This window comes from Budorcas taxicolor, chromosome 17 (assembly GCF_023091745.1).
Source record: "Budorcas taxicolor isolate Tak-1 chromosome 17, Takin1.1, whole genome shotgun sequence".
NCBI lineage: Eukaryota > Metazoa > Chordata > Mammalia > Artiodactyla > Bovidae > Budorcas > Budorcas taxicolor.
The window spans coordinates 52,060,001-52,087,580 of NC_068926.1; the positions used below are offsets into that span (position 1 = coordinate 52,060,001).

The 27,580-nt window shown below is 44.3% G+C and overlaps 2 protein-coding genes across 2 annotated transcripts in view; both read right to left on the reverse strand.

Annotated features, from left to right (window-relative positions):
• ATP6V0A2 (ATPase H+ transporting V0 subunit a2) overlaps positions 1 to 18,048 on the reverse strand; it is a 40,895-nt gene extending 22,847 nt beyond the window's left edge. The window contains exons 1-6 of the mRNA XM_052655058.1: positions 17,932 to 18,048; positions 13,069 to 13,147; positions 9,936 to 10,033; positions 8,212 to 8,349; positions 7,038 to 7,126; positions 5,703 to 5,829 (exon numbers count right to left, since the gene is read on the reverse strand). Coding sequence (XP_052511018.1) covers positions 5,703 to 5,829; positions 7,038 to 7,126; positions 8,212 to 8,349; positions 9,936 to 10,033; positions 13,069 to 13,147; positions 17,932 to 18,048 — 648 coding nt within the window. The remainder of the gene's footprint in view (positions 1 to 5,702; positions 5,830 to 7,037; positions 7,127 to 8,211; positions 8,350 to 9,935; positions 10,034 to 13,068; positions 13,148 to 17,931) is intronic.
• Positions 18,049 to 23,173: 5,125 nt separating this feature from the next.
• The window catches only part of TCTN2 (tectonic family member 2), a 28,603-nt gene continuing 24,196 nt past the window's right edge, over positions 23,174 to 27,580 (reverse strand). Inside the window, exons 15-18 of the mRNA XM_052654766.1 lie at positions 25,619 to 25,775; positions 24,727 to 24,852; positions 23,995 to 24,083; positions 23,174 to 23,337 (exon numbers count right to left, since the gene is read on the reverse strand). Coding sequence (XP_052510726.1) covers positions 23,234 to 23,337; positions 23,995 to 24,083; positions 24,727 to 24,852; positions 25,619 to 25,775 — 476 coding nt within the window. The 3' untranslated portion in view covers positions 23,174 to 23,233. The remainder of the gene's footprint in view (positions 23,338 to 23,994; positions 24,084 to 24,726; positions 24,853 to 25,618; positions 25,776 to 27,580) is intronic.

Consider the following 27,580-nt stretch of genomic DNA (forward strand, 5'->3'; position numbering starts at 1 on the left):
GGTCTGGGAGGCAGGGGAAGATTGGGAGGGAGTTCAGTTTTAAGCATCCTGTGGAAACGTCTTCAGCGAACTTCAAAGTTACGGAGGGGCCAGTTCAACAGAAGTCTGGTATTTGGGGCAGAGGTCCAAGCCAGTATACCCATTTGGGAGATGGTATTTAAAAGGTGGCTTCAAAAGCCGTGAAATAACGTGGGATAGGAAACAGGCCGGGGACCTTCAGGCAAAGCAGAGGCGGTGGGATCCTGAAGGTAAGGACACAAGGTGGCTGGGGTCGGGGGAGGCGGAGGGGGGAGGCGACGGCTGATGTGGCTGGATACACTGAATAAATACCTAAATTACGCAATTCGTGAACTATATTGTCGATAAGGGAAGCCAGATTTTTCACTATCAGAAGAGAGTGAAAAAGACAGAAAAAGAGACGTCTAGAACTGTAGCATATAGTCTGCACAAATGGCGGGTTTGGAGTTGCTGTTTTTCTTTTTTTTTTCACTCTTTTGGCTGCACCACAGGACATAAAGGGTCTTGGTTCCTGACCAGGGATTGAACCCACATGCCCTGCACTGGTGGCATGGAGTCTTAACCACTGGAACACCAGGAAAGTCCCTGAACAAATGGTCTATGATAAATGTGCGCAGGTAGCTGCAGAAGTGGTTACAGCTGTGTGTGCGTGTGTGTGTGTGTGTACATGTCTGACTGCTAAAAGGGCCCAGAAACAACAGCACTCCAGTACACAACGAGAACTCGAACACCCAGAACCTGGTTTCTAAATTCCATCCTCTACTAAAAGGTACCAGCGGTCCTTGAAGGAACAGCTGACTCCAGGCGGAGACCAGGACCATCCTATGTGACAGGAAGTAAGGGACTCCCTGCTGAATGCTGAGAACGTGCCAAAGGCCAGAGAAACGTGCACAAAGGGACTCCCAGTGGCCAAGTCACGGACCACAACAGAACACAAGTCATCCAACAAAGAGGAAGGTCTGACTGAGTTCGTGGATGAATAAGTGACTGTGAGGGCAGGGAAAGCACTGCCTTCTGCAGGATGATAACCAGTAAGCCCAGAAGGGAAAATGATGGCAACTGTGAGTGACAGAGGTGACAAGTTCCAGAGAGTCGCCACGGAGGCCGAGGCTGGTGGGTAGAAGTTTGGTGAGGATTGACGCCCCAAAGACCAATAACCTTGGAATATCTCCTAGCAACCACTTAACAGTTAAATAGGGCAGAAGGGAGACATGAACGTGGAGGAACCTGGCGGACACCAACATGACCAGGCCAACATCACATGCCCCCTGGTGGGAGGTGCTGAGAGGACCAGAGCATCCATGTTCCCATCAGCAACGTGTGCTCAGAGCCTGGTCGTGAGGAAGCACTGAATGGACCCCAAAGGAGGGTCGTCCCACAGAACACGATGTCTGTCCCGAATGCAAGTCACAGTCTCCCCTAGGGCAGTGGACTAGCAAGGAAACAAGGCAAACTGTGAGGAGTCTGCAGGGCATGTTTGTACTGCACCAAAGTGTTGTGTGCATGTTGATTTTTCTCATTTGGAGGGTTGTATCGTGGTTACTGGGCTTCCCCGGGTGGTGCTAGTGGTAAAGAACCTGCCTGCCAATGCAGGAGACATAAGGGACATGGTTCCATCCCTGGTTTGGAAAGATCCCCTGGAGGAGGGCATGAAAACCTATACCAGGATTCTTGCCTGGAGAATCCCATGGGCAGAGGAGCCTGATGGCTTGCAGTCCAAAACAGCATCCCTGTGATGGGCAATGGACACTTTCCATGGCTTCCTCTCAGAAGGTCTGCAAGGAGACGAATGAAAATGGGGATGGGACTTCCCAGGTGGTACAGTGGGTAAGAATCAGCCTGCCAATGCAGGGGACATAAGTTTGATCCCTGGTCCGGGAAGATCCCACATGCTGAGGAGCAACTAAGCCCGTGTGCCACAACTACTGAAGCCCACGTGCCTAGCGCGTGTGCTCTGCAACAAGAGAAACCACCACAATGAGAAGCCTGCACACCACAACTAAAGGGTAGCCCCCACTCACTACAACTAGAGAAAGCTTGTGCACAGCAGCAAAGACTCAGCGCAGCCAAAAATAGATACTTTTTTTTAAAAAAAGAAAATGGGACTAGATATGCAGCAAGTGGGTAACAGTACATGCAGCAAAACGTAACAGTTGGGAAGGAGCAGGGGAAGTCTTTGTTCTCTTCTGGCAACTTTTCTGTAAATTAAAATTATTTCCAGATAAATTATTAAAGAAACTACACTGGAAGAGAAATGGCATTTATAGTGACTTTTACTTTGAACATTCCTTAATGATTTTAAAAATAGTACTGTGTCAGGGAATACAACCACCTAAGACATAATATGGAACAGGGATAAATATAATATAAAAAACACAGATCCGAAACCACATGCCTGAGTCTAGCTTTGACAGAGAGACTGGTCAGCGTCTAAAAATGATACTGACAAAGGAGAAAATGGCTAGAAATACACTCTGGGGTTCATAAGGACTTTCAGAGGTCAGACATTGGACCCAAAAGATACTAAACATGACGCTACAAACAAATCCTAGAATCTGAGTAAAAGTTGTCAAACCAAATCCCACATCCTCCCCAGAGTAAGGACTAACAGAACACACACGGAAAGGTAAACAGTAGCCCTGTCTGAGCAGGGGGATTACCGGTGACTGACTGATTTCCATCTCTGTGTTTTCTATGTTATTCTCAGTTTTCTAGAACGAGCTCACATTTCCTTCATAATCGTTGGGAAGGGAGGAATTGTGGCTTTAAGATACACATTTCTATCAATTATACTTCAACAAAAAATTAGAAATAAAAAAAGTTTTTAAGAAAATTAAAACTTTTAAAATTTTCCCTGGTGGTCCAGTGGCTAAGAATCTGCCTGCCAATACAAGGGAAGCGGGTTCGATTTCTGGTTCAGAAGATCCCAAGCGCCACAGGGCAGCTAGGCCACAAGCACTGAAGCTCAAGACCTAGAGACTATGCTCTGCAACAAGGGAAGCCGCCGCAATGGGAAGCTCATGCACCACAACTAGAGGATAGACCCCACTTGCCACAGCTACAGAAAGCCCCTGCAAAACAACAAAGACGCAGCACAGCGCAGCCAAATACAATCAAAAATACAGAAATATTTCATTTTTAAAAAGAAAATTAATACATATATATACACACACACACATCTCTATCGATGTCTCTGTATTTCTTCACAGACATTTAATGCCCTTTAACCTACTGGTATAAACTCAGCACCAAAGAGCTTAGAAATTGTATTTTTAAAAATTTTTATGTTTTGCATGAGAATGATAACGTTCTCAATAAAGAAAAAACTCAAAGAATATGTAAATGCTACTTCAGAACAGTTTTAATCTTCAGCTTTACATGGAGAGGTCTCAGAGGTCACAGGTGATGGATAATTAACATATTGCTAGTGGCAATTTTAGGAGGCACAAAAAATATTCTAAGTGTATGGTTAATGAACAGCTTGACCGATTAGATTTTCCAACATGTGTGATTTACTCAGGCTAAACCTTATAAAAATCATTTCACAGCCAAAATCCTTTATGTCAAAACTATTCCCTCGAATCTGCCTGCAATATAGGAGACCTGAGTTCCATCCCTGGGTCAGGAAGATCCCCTGGAGAAGAACAGAGCAAACCACTCCAGTATTCCTGCCTGGAGAAGAACAGAGCAAACCACTCCAGTATTCTTGCCTGGAGAATCCCATGGACAAAGGAGCCTGGTGGATTACAGTCCATGGGGTCGCAAAGAGTCAGACACAACTGAACAACATTACAGCCAGAATTCCTAAAGCAAATCCAGGAAAGAACACATGAACACTTCTCTCAAATTAAGAGGCCCAAGTCCCTTTTCTACCTTTAGTAGATCAGTTCATCTTCATTTAGAGCAAAACAGTTATTTTTATGGTTAAAGTCTTCAAAAAAAATTAAAAATCACAGCTATTTTAAAAGGTGATTATGGCTCTTTCTTCTCTGGCTCTTCTGCTTCCCTTCCTGAATAATTCATTCCTGAAGCCTTAGACGTGCGTTCGGGGATGGACCTGGAGAGGGGAGGGGAAGGGCAATAAGGGCCCAGGGCAAAATCAGAGGCCAAGCAAAGGGAGGCAACATGCCGCAGGGGAGCCACCCAGGCAGGGTGAGCAGGGCACCCACACCAAGGAGCCACTCAGTCCAGGGGCTGGGGAACTTGAAACTCCGTATGGAGAGAAGGGCAGGGCAGCAGAGATAGGAGATCAGAGGGCAGACTGGTCACATACAAGGGGACTGATCAAATAAGTATATTGACAATAATGGGAGTTGAGTTTCTCCCCACTGAAGAAAGGAGTTACAAATCTAGAAATGAACCCTACAAATGAACTCTACAAGTCAGGATGAACCAACCCTATGGCGCTGGAGAGAATTGGATGTAAAGCCACAGCTTTCACAGACACACACAGGTACAGAAATAAAGTTGTGAGTGGGTGAGCCATTTGCACGTGTGCACCCTCTGTCCACTGACAGAGCTGGGAACAGCATCACCTCGTTCACAACGGGCACACCCAGAAACCACGGCGTGGCTTCTAATTACCATTCTCCACTATAGAGAACTAAGCTCCTTAGAGAAATGGCTAATTCCAGAGCTGCATGAGGGAAATCACAAAATGAATCTGCATATATTGTTATCAGGAAAGCAAAGAAGTATTCAAAAGATGATGGGAACATGCAAAAAGAATATAAAATCTAGCTGAATAGGCTCCAGCTGGCTAAATCGAGAGAATTTGAATATCAAAATAAAAAATTTAAGTAACAGAGTATAACTCATTGAATAAAACAGGAAATAAATTAACTGATTGAAAATGTGATGAGGAACTGAGTACTTACAGAGTTTCAAAGCACTTCCTCAAAAACATGTATTAAATACAAAGGAAAAGGAGTTACAAATTCACAGCGGAGATGACTAGGAGTCACTACCTTGATCAAGAGATCAAAGTGAACATCACCAGTATTGATCAAGAGATCAAAGTGAACATCACCAGTAATGGGACAAACGAATCGTGTGCCCCTGATGGGAAGCAGTGAGAAGGCAACATCACTTCCAGGACATTCTTGACAAAGACACATAACCTGAATCTTGTCATGAGAAAACATCAGACAAACCCAAACGGGGGGCATTCTACCCAAAACACTGGTCTATAATAATTTTTAAATGCCAAGACGATGAAGGTCAAGGTAAGACTGAGAAATTAGCCCAGAATGAAGGAGACCAAAAAAACATGACAAGTAGGAATTCCCCGGCAGTCCAGTGGTTAGGACTCTGCACTTACACAGCTGAGGGCCCAGGGTTCCATCTCTGGTCGGGGATCTATTCAATAAGATTCTGCAAGCCTTGCAGGGCAACCAAGAAAAAAGACATGACAAACAAATCCAAAGTGTGATTCGTAACCAGGTCCTTTGCTGTAAAAGACAGTACTGGGACAACTGCCGAAACCTAAACTGGATCTGAAGCTAGAACGCAGTGGTGTGACGACGTTAAGGAGAAAGTCCTTATTCTCAGGAACTCCCCCCAAACGTATCCAAGGGTAAGAAGAGATCCGGTCAACAACTCACTCAAATGCTTCCCTCCGGACTGTGCCTCCAGCTCTGGGGCAAGTCTGTCACCGCTGAAAGGAGATGGTGACATTTACTCACTGTTTCAGGGTCTTCCAGGGGCTCATCCAGCTCTGCATAGGTCACGATGGTATACCCTTTGCAGACCCTCCACAGCATTTTTTCAAATGCTTCAACTTTTCCTTGGTTAATTAGGCCAGATACAAATCTATGGGACAATAAAGGCTGTGGTCAAGTAAAAGCAATGAATATTATCAAACTGCAGTAAAAGGATGATGAAGACATTTATTTCTGGCAAAATGGGGAAGATACCCTGAAAGCTCTCCAACTGAACAATATCTGAAATGCTGGATGAAATATTTTTGAAACATCCTCTTCAATGTAAAGCTGAGCTCATAATTTAGAGAAATTCTTGAATCCAAAAGTAAAACAGGACTTCATAGTTATGTCCTGATGTATTATACGGAGCCAGTATCTATACGTAACCAGTATCTCAGGGCCTTGAGTTTCAAGGCCACCATGGCAGAGGAGCCCTGGGTCTATATCAGGTGAGGAGTTGGAACTAAAGCCCCACAATCCCCTCAATGTTGGGACTCTCACCCCCCTCAACAAAGGACTACACCTTAAGTGAATGGGTAGGCTAGAAAAGAATCCATCTTGCAAAGGAGCCTACATGCAAACTTGTTCATTTCCATTCAATTTTGAGAAGGGGGAGAATATTCCTTGATGATTTACAACCACAGGTTAGAACGTACTCAGATTTGTGGAGGAAACTCATATTATGTGCAGGGTGAATAAACAAACAGGAAAAAAAAAAACCTCAAGCAGAAAAATTAATGTAAAATGATTCCAAATAGGTGGAGTGCTCCCAAGTACCTGACATATGTAAAATTAAGTTCTTTCTGAAGGATATGGCCTCACACTAAACATCATGGAATTCCTACAGATAAGCAGCAAAGGAACCGAAGTTCATAGTAAAAAGAGATTACAAATCACATGAGGAAACAAGTTGCCATTAGCTCAAGTAAACAGACAGAATAAATAGTAGAGAGAGCCCCTTAAAATATGATTAATAAATTACCCAATTCAGTTTAGCCCCTATGTTCCCACCAAACAAAGCAGGGCTTTATGCTTCAATAACCAACTATTTGAAGCTTATGGAGTAATGATGAATGGGATAAATGTTCTTTCTTTCCAGTTCATGATACCAAAAGAAGAAATTCCCATCATATTTACTTAAAAAGTCAATACAGCTGAGTGATTCAACTCAACATATACTAGAGTACAGTGTTTTCTTATACAAATATTCACTTTCTTTCATTCCACACAGGCTTGCAGATGGTGGCTGCTCATCTACTCTCATCTCCCACTGACAAGAAGGACAGTGTGAAGCTGGCCAGGCCAGGTGTCACCTACCCCAGTTTCGCTCCCAGCCTCTGCATACAGCTGTAGTCCAACAAAGACTCGTTTTCCAAGGGAGGGAATTCTTCGTAAGTGGGTTCAAACTACAAAGAGACATGAAGCCAAGTGTGTCTCACTGAAAGTGACACTTTAATTCCCAAGTCCTGTTTCCAAACAAGTCTGCATGGCATCAGAACTACTCAGATCTGGGTGCCAAGGTAACTCAGACATGTGAGTCGGCTCTGATAAACAAAGAGGATAACCTCCCCATTCCTTATTTGTAAACTACTTGATGACATTTACGTATAAAAAAAGTCTGGTTATAACATATGTCATCATCTTAACCTAACACAGAGTAACTGTATCAGAGGTCACACCTGGCACAGGAAGTGAAACGAAGTTCAGAAGGAATATACTTTGCCCCTCTCTGATGCTCAGCTGAGTACAGTACTGTTGCATACGCTGTTCTTTATTCCTATATAGATTTTCTTTTTTAAAAACTTCCATTACTTTTAGGAATTTGAGAAGAAGGAAAGAATAAAACTGAAATTTTGGAGTTTGATTTTCACCATTCAATTTTTTCTCATGATCATAAAAAGTCTTTTTTTCAATTGTAAACTAAAGCATTTTACAAATAGGAAGCTATGGTTAAAGCCGGGGCTTCCCAAGTGGCTCAGTGGTAAAGAATCCACCTGCCAAGCAGGGGACTCTGGTTTGACCCTTGGATCTGGAAGATCCCCTGGAGGAGGAAATGGTAATTCACTCCAGGATTCTTGCCTGGAAAATCCCATGGGCAGAGGAGCCTGGCGGGCTACAGATCATGGGGTCACAAAGAGTTGGACACGACTTAGCAAACTAAACAACAGCAAATGGTTAAAACCAACATGGAATCCAACTGAAAAATACAGCAAAGATCAAAATGTATCTCTTTCATTTTTTAAAGATGTATCTCTTTTAAAAAGCAGTATTTCTACAGGAGTTGATAACAAAACCTGAAAACCTTACGGGAATGAGATTTGTACAAAAGAAACACACTCCTGGGACTTCCTCAGTGGTCCAGTGGTTAAGACTCCACTCTCCCAATGCAGGGGGCCTGGGTTCAGTCCCTAGCCAGGGAACTAAAATCCTGCATGCTGTGTGGCCAAAAGAAAGAGAAAGAAAGGCACTTCCTCCCAAGCATCACCAGTACCTCCACATTGCGCTTGACGAAGGTCTTGGTCACTCGCAGCATGTGGGTGTACTCAATCAGCTCCAGCAGGTTCTTCCTCAGCTTCTCCTTGTTCTTAGTGACCTCTCTCAGCTCAACCTCCAGCTTCTGCAACTGCTCCTGAAATGAAACGACAGCTGGGTTACTTCCAAGTCTGGCTCTAACACTCTTTTCACAGCACCCCAGAACCAGGAGAGGTTTTAAAAAGCCAAAATGTATATGAGAGTTTGATAGGGATATGAAAACATGCTCAGGTTTCCAAAGTTCATCATTTTCTGTTTCGTATTAATTCAGGTACCCGTGATGGCAAGCACTGGGGTGCCATGCTGACTCCGCGTGCTAATCTTGGGTCTTACCATTTCTTCTGGTTTCCCTTCACCTGCTTACAGATTACCACACACTAAAGAGTCTTCCTCTTTTAAGACTACATTTCCGGGAGAATGGCATTCTATCATGTATACTATCATGTAAGAATTGAATCGCCAGTCTATGTCTGATGCAGGATACAGCATGCTTGGGGCTGGTGCATGGGGATGACCCACAGAGATGTTATGGGGAGGGAGGTGGGAGGGGGGTTCATGTTTGGGAACACATGTAAGAATTAAAGATTTTAAAATTAAAAAAATAAAAAACTATAAAAAAAAAAAAAGACTACATTTCCTTTTATTTGTAACACAGAAAAACACTCTTTCCCAAACATACCTATTCCTAGTCTCTAGCCTGAGTTTCTATGCAGTTGCACTTATTCAATTAATTAGACATAAAAATACTTGAGACCAAATCTTTTAACAATTAGTTGTGTACTAAGCATCCTTACCAATACTTTAAGTATTAAAACAGTAGAAGCAGAAATCTGTAAAACAACCCACTGACTCAATGACAACTTGTATTCAAACAAATCCCCTGACACACTACATTTATTACTTGTGCTCTGCTTTACAGAATTGATAACAGCTAGCAATCACCGTATTTGTAATTACATCACAACCAACACACCAAACAGGCCAAACCAGCTGACTGCTCTCACTGGACTGTAGAGTCGTCTCCAGAGTCCGTTCATATACCAACTGCTAAATGACTTCCTCCCAGTAAAACAAACAGAGCAGTCGGCAATGGAATGGTCCTAGTTATACAGTACTAATTGTTTCAGAAGGGCTGTAAAAGCTCTAGCCTATTTCCAAGTGTGATGAATGCTCAGATGAGGAGACCAAAATCTCAACAGATAATTCATGCGGGATGAGGGGGATGCTAATAAATGAATGACCCCATGCTCTCACAGTGTATCCCCGACACTGAACTCCAAGAGAAGGAATCCTGCTGGCTGACCATGGGGAAACACTTTCACACTAGCTCCTGATAATTCGAGGGGAAAGGGTCAGAGTGAATCAAGGGAGAATGTGAAGGGCACAGGCCTGAAGCCTTGATGACCTGCAAAGCATGCTAAGACCTGCAGAAGCCCACAGGTTACATGACCAGATCTCATGATCTAATTCTTGTCAATCTCTGTTCAATACCACCTGTCTTACACTAAGGGGAAAACACAGTGGTAAGAAAATCTGTTACCGAGAGTTCATCATAACGTGGTGCTTTGACTTTCATTCCACAGTCTTGAGAAGAAAGGCAGAAAAGCACTAGACAGTATAGAGCAAGTGACCAAGCCCAATCTGAGGTTAGTGACCCAAAACCCTCCTTCCGAACCAAGTTACCTGCATTTCCAGCACTTGTTTCAGAGGCGGTGCCGGAGGACTGGTCTCCCCCTCAGGGAGGGGAATATCAGCTCTACTGATTTCCTGCACCAAGTAGGCTGTGGAAAAGTTAAACAAATTAGACTGAAAAACTTACTCCAGGACATTTCAGTGAGAACATTTCATGTCCCCACTTTTCCCAGGTCATCTAAAGGGACGAAAGTCTTCACTGTCCCAACTGACAGATGACTTTTGTCACCTTGCTTCTGAAGATCTGTAAACCAATTCTGCCTAGAGAGAGCAGCACAGAGTGACAGTAACCTATACACAGATTTTCTGAAATTCCCCACCCTTCATCACTAGAACTCTAGTTAAAGAACTTTGGAGTCACACTTGCCTCTGCCACCTGTAGATGAAGCAGGAAGTTAAGAACACACTCGGAAATGCCAGGAATAAGCCACCAGAGATGTCAGTGTGAACTCCCTACAGATGCCATTAGGAGGAAATATACATCCATCAGGAAAAACACAACAACCTTTCTCAGTAAAAAGAGCAACCTCAGGGCAAAGAGCCTGGCTCTCCCAAGTCACCAGTTAGCTGTGATGCTTTGACTTAGGACGATTTACATTAGATTCATGAAACTAATACTCAAACAGCCAAAAATAACTTAAATTCTTTAGTTTACATTTTCAGTTCCTTGAAGCATCCTTTTCTGTAGGATAAAAGTCATAATACCTGGTAAAAAAATCATTACCAGATACAATATTTTAGAGAAGTCTTACTAGTTATTTTACTAGGCAGGAAGGAAGGAAGGAAGGAAAGGAGGGAAAGAGGGAGAACGAGAGGAAGGAAAACAGGCAGAATGTCTTACCAATAAGGAAGCAATGGGCTTAAGAGTTTTTTGGAAATGGATGTAAATTTTTTTAACCTATTTTACTTAAATTTGGGCTTCCCCAGTAGCTCAGCTGGTAAAGAATCTGCCTGCAACACAGGAGACCCCGGTTCGATTCTTGAGTGAAGAAGATCTCCTGGAGAAGGGACAGGCTACCCACTCCAGTATTCTTGGGCTTCCCTGGTGGCTCAGACGGTAAAGAATCTGCCTGCAATGTGGGAGACCTGGGTTTGATCCTTGGCTTGGGAAGATCCCCTGGAGGAGGGCATGTCAACCCACTCCAGTATTCATGCCTGGAAAATCCCAATAGACAGAGAAGCCTGGCGGGCTACAGTCCATGGGGTCCAAAACAGCAGGACACAACTAAGCACAGAATAACAAGGCACATACCTAAATGTACTTGATGGTTCATTTTCTTTTTAAGTCTGGATTCTTTATGAAACAGTTTAAGCTACAGGAGAAGGCAATGGCACCCCACTCCAGTACTCTTGCCTGGCAAATCCCATGGACGGAGGAGCCTGGTAGGCTGCAGTCCATGGGGTTGCGAAGAGTCGGACACGACTGAGCGACTTCACTTTCACTTTTCACTTTCATGCATTGGAGAAGGAAATGGCACCCCACTCCAGTGTTCTTGCCTGGAGAATCCCAGGGACGGGGGAGACTGATGGGCTTCAGTCCATGGGGTCCGCGAAGAGTTGGACACGACTGAAGTGACTTAACAACAATAACAAAGCGACAGGAAGCCCTGGGCATGTCTAATGTCCTGTCAATCCTGCTGTGTCTTTGAAAACTCATTCCAAATATACAACCTGTCCAATGACTCATACACGTGGCAAAGAAGGAAGTGTGATGTTGCCCTGTCTTTCACGATCCACCCAAATGACTGGGATCTCAAACAATATGCAGAGGACTAGGCTGCTGATGACCCAAAGGTTTCTTTTGATCTTAAAAATCCTGGGTAAAAAATATAAAATCCACAATAATTAACTATTAAAAATCATTCTAAAAGTCACATTTATCTCACTTCATCAACTCTCTCATCCTCAGGTTTTTCTGACAGTGACTTTGGAACTGTTCCCCTCTCTGTATTTCAATCAAAACTTCAACGTTTGAACTGATAAAGACTATTTTATTTTAAAAGATGCTTGCTCCTTGGAAGAAAAGCTATGACAAACCCAGACAGCACATTAAAAAGCAGAGACATTACTTTGCCAACAGAGGTCCCTATAGTCAAAGCTTTGGTTTTTCCAGTAGTCATGTATGGATGTGAGAGTTGGACCATAAAGAAGGCTGAGTACCAAACAACTGATGCTTTCGAACTGTGGTGTTGGAGAAGACTCTTGAGAGTCCCTTGAACTGCAAGGAAATCCAACCAGTCAATCCTAAAGGAGATCAGTCTTGAATATTCACTGGAAGGACTGATGCTGAAGATGAAGCTCCAATACTTTGGTCACCTGATGTGAAGAGCGGATTCATTAGAAAAGACCCTGATTGAAGGCAGGAGAAGGGGACAATAGAGGATGAGATGGTTGAACAGCATCACCAACTCAATGGACATGAGTTTGAGCAAGCTCCAGGAGATGGTGAAGGACAAGGAAGGCTGGAGTGCTGCAGTCCGTGGAGTCTCAAAGAGTTGGACTTGACTGAGCGACTGGACAACAACATTTTATTTTAGGCTAAGATGTTAAAAGTTTTACAGATGAAGGAAGTAGCCTTGAGCTGCTGAGTTTTAATGGTTAACAGTCAGAGAACACTGATGTATGCAAAGGAAATAATGCCTGAGGAAAAGGAAATTACTAACCAATCTATCTACCACTTCCTACCTCCCTTGTGCTCTGATTCAATTTTAAGTAATATATTAACATGTATATGTTGTTTCTAAGTTATAACAAACTACAAGGGATTGGCTAAATAACTCATAGTATATTAATACCATAAAATACTATGCTGCTATTAAAAACAATGATGTGTCAATCTGTTTACTGACATGAAAAGATGTTAAAGTATCATTCAATGAGAAACAAAGCTAATAACAAAATAACCTGATTATTATATATGTAAATCCTTAATTTTATAGATGAACAGTAAAAAGTGTGGAACGATATTATAAACCTACATAACAGTGATTACATGGGGAGAATACAGATGACTTCTTTTTTCTTTTCTACGTGTCTAGATTTTCTAATTTTTCTAAAGTGAACAAGGTTTGCTTATATATTCAATTATACAAAATAATTATTTAAGTTGTTTAAAAAAACTTACCCAATATTCGCTCCAGTTCTTCACATCGCTTCACCTCACCAACAAATTTTCTTTGGAAAGAACTTACATTCTGGTTGAGCTGAGAAGAAGGATGAAAATTTTGCTCTGAATTTTCTAAAATTTAAAAATAACTTCGATTTTATAAATAAAGTACGACTGTCAGGGTTTAAGGGAAAAGCATATCCTTGTATACTACTGAGTGGGAGTATAAACTGACACATCTTTTCTGGAAAGCAATCTGGCAACTGTTATCCAAAAAAGCCTGGGGACTTCCCTGGTGAACCAGTGCTTAAGAATCTACCTTCCAATGCAAGGGACACAGGTTCGATCCCTGGCGGGGGAACTAGAAGCCCACTCACCACAACTAGAGAGGGCAGGCACCACAGTAAAGACCCAGCTCAGCCAAAAAAGATCCCCCCCCCGCCAAAAAAAAAAGCCTGAAAAATATCCTCTAGTCCAGAACGATCCAGAAAATTAAACCTCAAAGAAAAAACTATGGATACGGACAAAAACGTATGAAAAGGATCAACTTCAAGGATAGAGAAAAAACTACTGACCGTGGAAAACCGGCTAAGGAGATCACCGTCTACATCCACACCGCGGACCAGCAGTGAACAGAGGGGGGAAAACAACCAAGGAGATCACCGTCTACATCCACACCACGGACCAGCAGTAAACAGAGGGGGAAAAACAACCAAGCAGATCACCGTCTACATCCACACCGCGGACCAGCAGTAAAAAGAGGGGGAAAAAACAACCAATACATCAGTATCAGGGAGAAGACACCCAGAAACGATGCAAATGAAAGAAGACACGAAGGGTCACAGATTGTGTGACTGCATTTCTATGAAATGTCCAGGCAAGGAAAATCTAGAGGCAGAAAGTAGATGAGTGACCGCCTGGGTCTTAGAGTGAGGAGGGGGATGACCTGTAAATGAGCATAAGGGACCTTACTGGGATGGTGTCATGTTCTAAAACTGGCTTGTGGCAACGGACACAGTACTCAAAAAATTTTCTAACCAACAAATTGTACACTTGCAGCAGGTGAACTTTATGATACACATCAATAAAGTTGTATAAAAATTATGGGTCAGTAATATAATTGATTACTATACATTTGTTAAAAGTGATGTTTTAAATGACTAGGTATTTGATTATATTAAGAAATTATTATTAAAAATTTAAGGTGTGATAATGGTATCTTTTTAGTGTCCTTACCTTTTAGAGGTACTTCTTGAAATATTTATGAATGAAATAATATATCTGGGATTTGCTTCAAAATGATCTTGTCTGATGGGAGTTTTCTTTTTTTTTCTTTTTTGCACCATATGGCTTTCTGGGGTCCTGGTAGTAAAAGCACCAAGTCCTAACCACTGGACCACTAGGGAATTCCCAACATGGGTTTATACAAATTCACTGTTTCTCTCTACTTAATATCTTATCATACAAAGCTTAAAACAACAAAAAATACTACAAAAGAATATTTAATAAAATGAGGAAATTAATCACAACTTGTGTGTGGGAAGAGGAGATTAAACATATTATCAGTGTGGGGCTTCCCAAGTGATACAGTGGTAAAGAATCCACCTGCCAACACAGGAGACGCAGGTCTGATACCTGGGTCAGGAAGATCCCCTGCAGGAGAAAATGGCGACCCACTCCAGTATTCTTCCTTGGGAAATCCCATGGACAGAGGAGCCTGGCAGGCTGCAGTCCATGGGGTGACAGAGTCAGACACGAATGAGCACGCACGCATGCACACATTATTAGTGTGGCTCCAATTATATAAAAATATCTATGCATGTACTTTTTAAAATATTATTAGAAAAATAATGTTGGCCAATGTTAACCAAAATGGTAAAGTGTTTATTTCTAGCTAATGGGATTATGGAAATTATCTTAGGTTTTCCAAATTTCCCACAATGGACATATACTACCATTATGACTTTTTAAATTACAGTAATTATTTACATTGAAAGGCACATGGGGCAAGAATTTTACATTTACTCCACGCAGCGTTATATGGGGTGGAAAGTGAAAGTTGCTCAGTCGTGTAGGACTCTCTGCCACCCCATGGACTATACAGTCCGTGGAATTCTGCAGGCCAGAACACTGGAGTGGGTAGCCTTTCCCTTATCCAGGGGATCTTTCAAACCCAGAGATCGAACCCAGGTATCCCACATTGCAGGCAGATTCTTCAACAGCTGAGCCACAAGGGAAGCCCACATGGCATGGGGCACTCTCAAAATAGAGAATTACAAACAGCGTGGCATGCAGCTGCTTGAACAACCTGAGAACATCTACCCTAAAGCCTCAGTTCTTGTTCAGTTTTCCAAACTTCTATAAAGAACCAGAAGAAAGGCAAAAATTCTCCTCTCACTTCTGTTTGTCACATGTGCACTCATTTCTGGACGTCACACTAATGCAAACCAGTCACCACTTTCGAGTTCCTAGTGATTCAGATACCCTCTGTCTGGTAAGAACTAAGAATGAGCAGAGGAAGCCACCCATGAAAAGCTGTCTATAAATGACATGGCTTCTCAGTTTTGATGTCTTTTTCTTCAATATCAAACACTAGTGAATTCAAATCGGACACCAGGGTTCCACAAATAGTAGGATCTTCATGAAGAGGCAAATTTCTGTGGCAACAACACACACGTGACTGGCTATGATATCTGCCTTCGCCGGCTTACACAGCATGGTAACTGGTTTTTCCTATTGTGTGGTTTCTTGTGTGAAGTTTAGCTTCTGTTTTCTTTTTACGTGGTAACAGCACCTTAATTCCAGGCTAATGCTACGAAGTACATTTTAACACAGATTCATTTTAAGGCTAATAATTAATCTAGAAAAACCTGCACAGGCTGCCTAGTGCTGTTTTCACCAGTATCCACACCTGCGATCCTAACAGACAGAAGGTAAACACTGTCCCCAGACTCCAGACCCTTAGAAAAGTGGGACGGCCTTGCCCTTCGCTGAGTCCTACTGGTGAGGTGAATCACCTTTCTTTTCCAGGTCTTCTCTTTGGCTATCATTGCAGAAACTCTGGTCTTGCCTCTCTTCCCTTAGAAGGATCGCTAAAAGGGGGAACAGCTCCCACCTGCGCAAGCCAGAAAAGACTGGCGTCAGTGATCCCACCCGTTGAGCACAAAGTCAGTAAGAAACTCCAGAAGAGAACAGAAAGTCAGGTATGATGGAGCTCTCTGCTCTAGATGCTTGGCAGTCATCCTGAAGACAGACACACATACACCCTTGAGCTCTGAACACCAAGCATGTGAGCATTTCCACTTTATTTCACTTCTGAAAAAGATGAACAGCATTTTCTTTTTCTTTCCCTGATTTTCAGTTTAGAAGAATCGCAAGTGTCCTCTACTACCTAATGTAATGGCATTCAACAAAACTTGAATCTTCACAGTAATTAGAGCATTTGTTCAGCTTGACTGAAGTCTCTTGGCCTGAGGACTAACAGGATGGAAGAAATCTATTATAAAGAAGGGAGCCTGTTTCTCAAACAACTCTTCACTGAATCTCTCTGGGGCTCCTTATTCACAGTTCAGCACAACCCCTGACAGCAAAGTGGGCATCATGTGCTGAAGCCCAAGTGGCTCCAAGAACCAGGACAAGCTGGGCCCTCTCTGTAGCCTCACCTGTCATTCAGGAGTTTCTCTCTGACCTTGCAATTGCCTTGGGGGACCAACCCAAGGATTGCTGATACCAAATATTGCATAGAAGAGTTCCCTCTTGAAACTAAAGCACCCTCAGAAAGATGAAGGGAAACCAAGGCAATGAAAGGTGGGTCCCAAGAAATAAAGTGTTCACTCAAGTGACTTCGAGCTTAATCAGCCAGGTCCTGCTTCATAATCTCCTTTTCACACTGTTTTTTCCTGCATGGCACTTATTACAGCTCATAATCAGAGTGTGTTTGTTAACTCTCCCAGATTGTGAGCAACAAAAACACAGGGACTTTGTCCATCCTGCATCCAGCACCAAACTCAGCAAGCACTTGATACAAGCTTGTTCATTCATGCCTATTAATGCCTACAAAGCCAGGGGCTGTACTTAGGAATCAGGAATGAACAAGACTCTTACCCCCAGGGGTAGACAGTCCATGGTGGAGCCAAACAAAAAACAAATAAACAGATATATAAAACAAGTATTTATTACTACTTGTTGTGGGGACAGCTCCCTTTCAACAAAATCTGACTTTACTCCTATTCCGTACGAGGTAGTGCTATGTATCAATACATCAAAAGGCAGAGTGAACGACAAAAAATCCCGCCGCCCGGGAGTTTACACCAAGTTCATTCCTAATTCAGGTTCCTGGCTCTTCCTGTTCCCTCCACCTGGGTCCGTGTCCCCCAGAACTTCCCAGGACTGGCTCACTCCTCATTCAGGTCTCAGCCCAAGGACACCTCCTCAGAGAGGCTTCCCTGACCGCCCCTACCGGGGGCACCATCTCACCATTCCCTTTTATTGTCAGTACAGCAAACGTATTCCTGTTTACGTATCATTACTTAATATTCCTCCCCTCCTCCGTAAGTTCCAAAAGGGCTTCAAGAGGCCTTAACAGATTTGTTCTCCCGCTTAATTAGCCCAGTGCCTGGCTCCGAAGCATCAGATGGCACGACCCGAGCTGATGAAGACAAGCGTTCCTAACTAACCCAGCCAGGGCGGCGGCGGACCAGACATCCGGCGACCCTGGGCTCGGGCCCCGCTCTGCGGAAGCTCTGGCCGGAAAGTGGACCTCAGCTTCCCTGTCTAGGAAATGGGCGCCCTTGCTGCCCGCGGAGGAGGAGGCCCGAGCGAAAGGTGCAATGAGGCCGCTTGGCGCGGAGCGACAGCCCGCATCTCCCGGGCGACACTCACGTCTCGGAACTCGACCAGGCCCTTCTCGCCCAGGACGCTGAGGCACTCGTAGGCCGTGCCGGACTGCAGGAAGAGTTGCGCCAGGCACATGGTCTCGCTCCGGAACAGGGACCCCATGGCGGACCGGCCCGCGCCCCCCGGCGGGACCCGACGGGCGCCGGCGGCTCCGGGCTGCGCGGGCCCGCACAGTCAGCCGGGGTGACCAGGGGATCGAGCTTCTCCTGCGGCCTGGCCGCGGCTCCGAACCATGGGGCTCCGGGCTACAGCAGCTGTCCCCAGTCCAGCCACCGCGGCCGCAGCTCCAGCCGCCACCAACGCCGCCCTCGAGGCCCCGCCCCCTCGGCGACAGCCGGTTCCGGTTCCGCCCCCACGCGCACGCACGCGCGCTCCCGCCGCCCGACCAATGGCGCCGGGAATTGCGGCCGAGGGTGGCTGCGGGGCCAACTGGCGCTAACTAACTCTGCGTCAATGCGGAGGATTCACGAACTCAGCCCCAGCCTGACCAAAAGCTGCTCCTCTCTCTGCCGTTCACAGCTTTATAGGAGGAGTTTTATTGATTTCACATGCTAGAAAGTTCACCCGACTAGAGTATTACAATTTTGTGATTTTTAGTAAAGTTACTGAGTTCAGTGTCGGGATCAATTTGAGAACGTTTCCATAAAGATTTCTCCCGCTCAGCTACAGTCAGTCCCCTTATCCCCTAGGTCCCGACAACCACTAAACAACCTTTTCTCCATAGATGTGTCTGTCAAGATATTTCTTGTCAACGGAATCACACCCCCTGTGGTGGTTTTTTCTGGGATCCTGGCCCCTGTGCGGACAAAGCAGGGTCTGGTGCCAGGCTGCTCTTGCTAGGATCCTGCACACAGCAGCTACAGAGATCTCTAACAAGACGAAAATCGGATGTGAGCTTACTTAAAATCTTCTGACTTCTCCCACTTCGTTCTGAATAAAGTTCAAACTGCTTACCAGGGCCAGCAGACACACCACCTGGTCTAACCTCTGCCTTCCCCAAGCCCTAGTCTCCACCCACCCACCTGCCTTCTTTTTCCAGGTTGGTGCACTTGAACTTGCTAACTCTTCCCTTCTCTCTGCCTAGAACATCCTTCTCCAGGACCTTCTCAAGATTAGCTCCTACAAGTCTCAGCTCAAATGTCTCGGCTTCTAAGAGCCTGGTCCTGACCACTAGCAGAAGCGTCCCTCCACCCCACCCTAGGCAGTCCTGTTTTATTTTCTCCATAGCACCTACCACTGTCAGACATTATCTTGTCTATGTTTATTGCCAATTTTCCCCCAGTAGAATGTAAAACTTCCTGGACAAAAAAAAATCACCTGCCATTTCAGTAAGCAACGATGCCACAGCCATCAAGCCATTAGCCACTGCAGCCACCCCCAAGGGTTAATCCTGAGGGGATTCAGAAAGGAGAAAAACAAGTTACCAGTCCTAAATAGTTAAGATGCATATCTAAGGAATAATTTCCACCAACCCAGAGTCTTCCACCTTGCCACATGTGGAAAAGTGTTGCAGAGAAGAACCAATTCTGACTCCATGTTTCAACTGTTTCTTTGCCTTATCATTGCTGTTGTTATAATCATACAAAATGGCCTGCCTCAGAGGACCACTGCGCCTCTGCCTGTTAAACTAAAGTGCCTTTGTTCAGCTCAAAGAGAGACTCTGACCCTTTGCACCTGTGAATGGCTGTGAGAAAAAGAGATTAACACATGCCTTCCTGAGGCTGGCTGTCCTGGACATGTACTGCAAGCCTGATGGCCCTTTTTACTTTACTTCCTCATTGCTTTTCCTTCTCTATTCTGTCTTTTGACTTTAGTTCCTCGTGGCTTCTCTCTCTGGTCTATAAAAGAACCTGGCATCCAGACCCGGACAAGATGGTTATTTTGAGACATTAGTCTGCCATCTCCTCTATCAGCCAGCTTTCCAAAAAGTCATATTCCTTGCCTCAACACCTTGTCTCCAATTTACTGGCCTGTCATGAGGCAAGCAGAGCGAGCTTGGACTTGTCAACAAAAGCACTAAAAATCATTAACTTGGGGTGGCTGTTCTTTGTGATTACAGTAATCTTTTGATGTACAGCTACATGGTTTTTCCCCTTCGACAAAAACTCTTGTATATCCTGGCTTCTCCCTTACCATTTCAGTTTCACAGCAATCTGAGAGGCTGCCTTCCTGAGCTATAGCCCTCAGTAAGATCCCCAAACAAAACATAACTCTCAACTTTCAGAGTTATGTTGAAGTTTTTTTTTTTTTTTTTCAGTCAACAATTCTACCAGACAGGGGACATTGCCTTGGTATCTCCAGGGTTCAGGGCAGTAGTTGATCAGTAAATACTTCCCAAATGCATATATGAACATATAAACTCTATATAGTAAGGTCTTCCCTGTAGCTCAAATTGTAAAGAATCTGCCTACAATGTAGGAGACCTGGGTTTGCTCGACCCTAATCCCCTTCCACTGTCAAAGTGAGTTTTTCCCTTCTCAAGTGCAAAATCACCCTAACAAAGCCCACAAAATCAGGCTAAATTCCCTGTCATTTGGAAATTTCACATTAACTTCTCAGACCTAGTTATGCTAACTGCCAGGGAAAGACTCTGAATCACTGCAAAGAACCAGTCAGTTGGGTATTTCCTTTGCTTTAATAAAAGACAATTTTCAATTCCTAGGGGGTGTAATCACCTCAACCCACAGAGATCCACATCCAAGAAAGAGTGCAGCAGAGTGGGGAGAAATTCAGTGTTTCCATGATGTTGAGGACTTTAAAAAAAAGTATTCACAACCTAAAAGTGGAGAGTTATGTTTTATTTGGTGGGAATTTTTAGGACTTCAAGCCCAGGAGACAGTGTCTCAAGTAATCCTGAGAGAACGGTTCTGAGGAGCAGGGGGAGAAGTCAGGTTATAAAGAAGTTTGCAACAAGGGGAAGGTAGTCTGAACATCGAAAGATTATTGTTAATTAAGAAAAAACAGATATCTGAAGTTAAGGAATTTAGTGATTTTCTATGTATGGCAAGATGCAAGAGTCTGGGCTCACTGAAACCATTCCTTTCATATGCATCTCACCTATCTGGGGCCAGTATCCTGTTTTCACATCCCGAGCTTCCCTTCCTTGGCCTCACCACAGGGAGCAGCTACAGTCTTGGCTGTTAGATAGCAGGTATTCATCTTCCTGAATTCCCTTAGGGCTCAACAGCTCACACTGAAGGGCTGCAACTGCTATTAACTGTGACATCTTTATTTACTGATATGGCAGGAAACACTCTATTTCACATCATATTCTGAGGTTCCTCAAGGCTCCACCATAGGGAGTGGCTACAATCTTGACAGCTTCTAGGTGGCAGGTATTCTTTCCTTCCTGAGTTCCCTTGGGGCTGAACAGCTCACCAGTCACTGCAATCACTGATCACTGTGACATCCTTTGTTTACTGATACGACACAAAATATTCCATTTCTCACTGTATTACAAAACAGTAGTTTGTAGTGCATGGGTTTGATCCCTGGTTGAGGAAATAAAACCCCACAAGCTACATGGTGTGGACAAAAAAAAAAAAAAAGATGCAACACCACATTGTACATAGCACCAGGATGTCAAGAGATGCTCAGAACTCAGAGAGAGAAGAGAACTGCTTTAGAAAATTCCATTTACCCACAGTGCACAAAGTCCATCTGAAACAATGACTAAATTTATCTGGCCCACCAAGAAACCTCACTGGAGGTGGCAATGTGGCCACATGGCTGTGGTTGGAGCCAGCCGCTCTGCGCCCCCTCCCCATGCTGCATCGTGCTGTCTGTCCCTTTGTAAGAGGCCCCAGGAGGAATTTCTCTCAAGACTCAACTAGGAAAAACTGTACTTCATTGAAAGCCAGATTATTTTTTAATCAATAGTCCCCATGATTCCTATAGCTAATCATATTTTGGATTTTTTGCAAACTGAAGACTATATTAGGGACCTACCTTTACTAAATGCAAGGTCATTGGCATATTTTTTCATGGGCTTGTGTTCAATCCTGGTTTTGTTTTACTTACCTCCTACGTTAGGTCCTTTCTCCTAACTCCTACATCTTGCCTCATCCATTTTTTTGGATTTTCATATTATACACACTTTTTAAGACTTCAGAAATGGACTATTTCCTGCCATATCAAAGACCTCCTGGAGAAGGATATCACAGCCATGAGCAATTGCAGCCCTCCAAAGTGAGATGGTGAGCCCTAAGGGAATTCAGGAAGGAGCAGAACACCTGCGATCTAGCAGTCATCAGACTACGGCCACTCCCTACAGTAAGCCCTGAGGAAAGCAACCTCAGGGTGCAAAACCACAGGCTGTGCACACATGCTCAGTCATGTCCAACTCTTGCAGAAGTGGACTGCAAACTGTAGCCCACCAGGCTCCTCTATCCATGAAACTTTCCAGGCAAGAATACTGGAGTGGTTTGCCACTTTCTACTCCAGGGGATCTTCCCGACCCAGGGATCAAACCCTGTCTCCTGTGTCTCCTGCATCAGCATGTAGATTCTTTACCAATGAGTCACCTAGGAAGTCTAAAAATACAGGAGAGTGGCTCTATTTAGCTGAAGTACATTTGAAAGGAATGATTTCAGTGGGCCCAGACTCCTGCAACTTCCCATATACAGAAAAGTGCAAAATCCCTTAACTTGGGATATCTGGTTTTAATTAACAATAATCTTTTGATGTTCAAACTACTTGCCCTTTGTTGCAAAACTTCTATATAACGTGACTCCTCTCCTCACCTCCTCAGAGCAATTCTCTCAGGATCATTCGAGACGGTGTCTCCCGGGCTTAAGTCCTAAAAATTCCCACCAAATAAAACATAACTCTCAACTCGGAGGTTGTGAATATTTTTTAAGGCAATAGACTTTAATGCATGTCTAATCCTTTCTTTGGAATAGTGGAAACTTATCATTTCAACAGAAATACATAAAAAATTCAAGACTGACTCTCTATGGTAGGAATAACATTTGGACCAAAACTCCTATGACTTTCATAATCTGTGATGAAACTTATCTGTAATAGGTTCCTAATTACACTTATTGACACAGTTGACCCTCTCATGCATTTTGCTCACTCTGGTGCATCGGTGAGAACACCCACTCTGAATTGCTTTGAACGTCTGGATAGCTACATATGTGAATTTAATTTGTGGAGCACTTAATAAAATTTCCTATAAAAATAAAACATTTCATTTATTAAGATTTTACAGAGAGGCACACAGGAGGACAACAAATCCCTGACGTAGAAGCTGATGATCTGTAAGAAGTCAGACGGTAGTTGAATTCTACGCTTTGTGTATTCTGATCCAGGGGTTACTGAGGAATACAGCTAATATGATGAAAGATACCAGTAGTAAGCTCTTGGCAACACACTGAGAGTAAGGCTCTCCTGCAAGACAATGAATCAAACTAAACAACTTTTTTTTTTTGTCATTTTCATCATCATTATTTTATTTTTTAAAACTTTTTATTTTGTATTGGGGTACAGCCTATTAATAATGTTGTGATAGTTCCAGATGAATTGCAAAGGGACTCAGCTATACATACATACATATATATACATCTATAGATGTATCCATTCTCCCCTAAATTCCCCTCCCATCCAGGCTACTACATGACATTGAGCAGCCTTCTCTGTGCTGTACAGTAGGACCTTGTTGGTTATCCATTTTAAATACAGCAGTGTAAGCAACATTTTTTTGGTCTTGTGGGCATTCCTGGCTGAGCCATACAGCCTGTGGGATCTTAGTTCCCTGATCAGGGATCCAGAGATCAAACCCATGCCCTCTACAGTGAATGAAAGTCTTAACCCCTGGACCACCAAGGAATATCCAGGAATGTTGTTATTTCTTAACTTTTTGGGTAACTAGGTAGAAATAAGCCAAAACATAAAGAGTGATCATTTCTAAATGGCAACATCAGTACATGTTTTCTTTTTAAAACTTTGCTATACGTTTTAACTTTCCTGTGACATTTATACTTTTTTCAAAAGTTTTTTAATTAACGTAACATAATGATAAACATTTCAGAAAAGGGCTTTACCTACCTTGATAATATTGGGTCAGTGGATACAGAAGTTGTGGCCAACAAACCTCATTTCTGTTACAGTCGTACTCTGTAAAATTGATCTGGAATCTACAGAACATTTTAGAAGGTTATAATAGCTATAACAAAACATGCTTTTGATGAGTTGCATCAAAACCTCATTAAAGGGCTTCCCTGGTGGCTCCAGTGGTAAAGAATCCATCTGTCAGTGCAGGAGACGTGGGTTCAACTCCTCACCAGGGAAAGTCCCATGTGCCATGGAGCAATTAAGCCCGTGTGCCACAGCTCCTGAGCCTGTGCTCTAGAGCCCGAGAACTGCAGCTACTGAGCCCACGTGCCTAGAGCCTGTGCTCTGTGACAACGGAAGTCACTGCAATGAGATGCCCGCAAACCAAGACTGCAGAGTAGGCCCTGCTCTCGGCAACTAGAAACAGTCCCCAGGGGCAGCAGTGAAGACCCAGCACAGCCAAAAACAAATAAAGAAAGCTATTTTTAAAACCTCATCTAAAACTTGATTAAAGAAGTGAAGCGTTTGTTTGTTTTCTACTTATTCAGCAGCACTACGTGGCATGTGGGATCTTACTCCCCCCACCAGGGATCAAACTCATGTCCCCTGCAGTGGAAGCATGGAGTCTCAACCACTAGATCGCCAGGGAGGTCCCTAAACTTCTTAGTTTTGAACATATATTTTTCTGCTTCCTGATCATGTCACTGAGGTCAGCAAACAGATTACCTTGTAAGGGGACGGGGTAACTGTGCGGGTATCTTAATAAACTGGACCGATGCGCTGATGGGGAAGAGGTCAGCCTTGTCCTCACAAGTCAGTCCACACTGGAACTGCCAGGTCACGGAGGAGAACCTGGGAGGGAAAGGTCACGCAGGCGACAAAGCCCCTGCTCACTTCCGGTCTGCTAAGAACACTGGGTAACTGACACAACAACAACATGACCTGGGCTTCTCCTACACACAGTTCACGTTTTCCTGGTGCTGCCTTTCCCCCTTTGTAGTGTGTAAATTTTCAAATGCACACACAAGCTGAGACAGCTGTATAATGAACCCTTGCGGACCTATCACAGGCTGCAACAACTACCAGCATTTTGCCAGTTCTGCTTCTTCTCCTCTCCCCCGTCATCTCATTTCATTCTGGTGCTTTTAAAGTTCATTTGCTTTATCACTTGTTTGTCTCAGACAACAGTGTAATAGTAGTAACAGCAGCAGTAGCTAACGATTTTTGAGGGCTTTCTATGTTATTGCTGCCTTTTTGCCTATCCCAGCAGCCCTTTGCCTTTCTTCTAGTAATTGTGCCCCAGTTTTCCCCAGAACTAACCCTCTCCCACTCTCAGTTGAGCAGACCAGAGGGGACTCGCCTGAACCTAGGAGTGTGCCCATCAATCAGATCTGCCTACTCTCCTGGCCATAGTGACTGGTTCAGAATGGAGCACATGACTGAAACTGAACCAACGAAAGTCTTCCTAGACCATTTTTGAGAAAGATGGGGAAACGAGGCACCCTCTTTCCACTGGACTTGCTAATCTGCTATAAGCCTGAAGTTGCTGGTGTTCTTCTTTGCCACCTCTTGAGGAAACTTCCCTGCGAATGCACAGTTAGCCTCGATGCCATCATACCTCGTCTCGACGCCAAGTATCTCCTGCTGAGTCATCCCTTCCACGGCTCCAGCATCCGAGAAGAGGATGCGGATGTTCAGCTGCGCAGGAATGTCCAGGCAGATGCCACTCACGTTGCTGTCGGGTGGGTCTGCGTCTGCATCAAGGGCATCCGCACCTGGAGAGATGTTAAGTCGTTCATTTTGGAAAGAAGAAGTTAGTTTCAGTTTTCCTACAGTACTGTAATGTAACCCCCCAGATTGGAAATATTATTAGGCAGGAATCAGAGGATTGAGCCTTTAATCTCTAACAGGCTCTAGTTATATGCCTCCCATGGCTTCCCTGCCTGCAATGTGGGAGACCTGGGTTCGATCCTTGGGTTGGGAAGATCCCCTGGAGAAGGAAATGGCAACCCACTCCAGCACTCTTGCCTGGGAAATCCCATGGATGGAGGAGTCTGGTGGGCTACAGTCCATGGGGTCGCAAAGAGTTGGACACAACTGAGCAACTTCACTTTCACTTTTCGTGTTCAAAATGTCTCCTTGGGCTTCCCTGGTGGCTCAGTGGTAAAGAATCTGCCTGCCGATGCAGAAGACGCATGTTCAATCCCGGATCCAGGAAGATCCCACAGACTACGGAGCAACTATGCACCACAACTACTGAGCCTGTGCTCTAGAGCCCGTGAGTCGCATCTGCTAAGCCCACGTGCCACAGCTACTGCAGCCCGAGCGCCCTAGAGCCCGTGCTCCACAACAAGAGAAGCCACCGCAATGAGAACACCCAGCATAGCCAAATAAATAATTTAAAAAAAATACTTAAAGAAAAGTGTCCCCTTGTATGTTAACTCAGTCACTGGAACTTTAAAATCTTTGACTCACCTAATAAAACCATATATCATGATTCAGTTCCCAAGCTCCTCATTGACATCTACCCAGAGTTTGAACAGAAATATTGACTTGCAGTAAAAGGCCATGAGACTTAGTCTATGTAGTCACTGTTCTAATAAAAGCTTGTGTGAGACACTTAGAATCCATACTAACAACTTTAGTTACTACAGATTAAACTGTTCAAAAGCAATTTCCTGGTGTGCTGCCATAGCAGTAATATAAATGGAAGAGGATAAAACTGGAAAAGAGATGAATTATCATTCATCTCGAAAACTGGCCTCTGCGGGGGTGGGAGGAGAAGAAACAGCAAGGTCAGTCGCAGGATGTGAAGCCCTAGGGCCACTCTGGGGGCATTTCTTTGTTTCTTCAGGGATCCGGAAGGCTGTCACCAACAGGTTCCTTCTCCTTGATACATGGGCTCAGCACTGTTCCTCTTCTGCTCATTAACAAGGACCAGGGCTGACTTGCAGCTTAGACACAAAACACAAGCTAACAGCTTCCACCATGAGGGCAACACAATGCCATCACCTCTGACTTCCCAACTCTGGCTTTCTGTCTTGAAATTTCCCATGGTTTTTACTTCTCCGGTGCTTTATTGACCCCTTCCCTGCATCCCACAGGCACCTCCACGGCCCACCTCACTGGCCGGCAGGTTAACAAGGAGTTGACAAGCCCCGACCCCTGGGTTCTGTTTCCAAATGAGAATCTAACTCTGGGCTTAGGGTCTTGAGCACAAGTGGGACAGGCAAACCATGTGTCTGGCCAGACCCCACTGCCTGAGTCAGAGAGTGGTCAGCAGTACCTCGGCCAGGTGTACATATTACGTGATCCCTGGCCACCCCCAGGGGAGAGGACAGAGGGGGTTGTAATGATTCAGACCCTAATCACAAGGGGTGGGGAAAGTGCAGGGGCATGTGTCTGGTTGGTCCTTTGTATGAATCCCAGCCTGATGAGCTGAAGTGACTTCCGAAGGTGTGGAAAGGGTAAAGACAGGACTCGGTGTGCGGGGGGCAGGGGGAGGGTTTGCACTCCCAGCAGCATCCACAGGGACGGGAGGGGACTTAAGAAAGCAGATGCCGCAGCATCAGATAGCTCG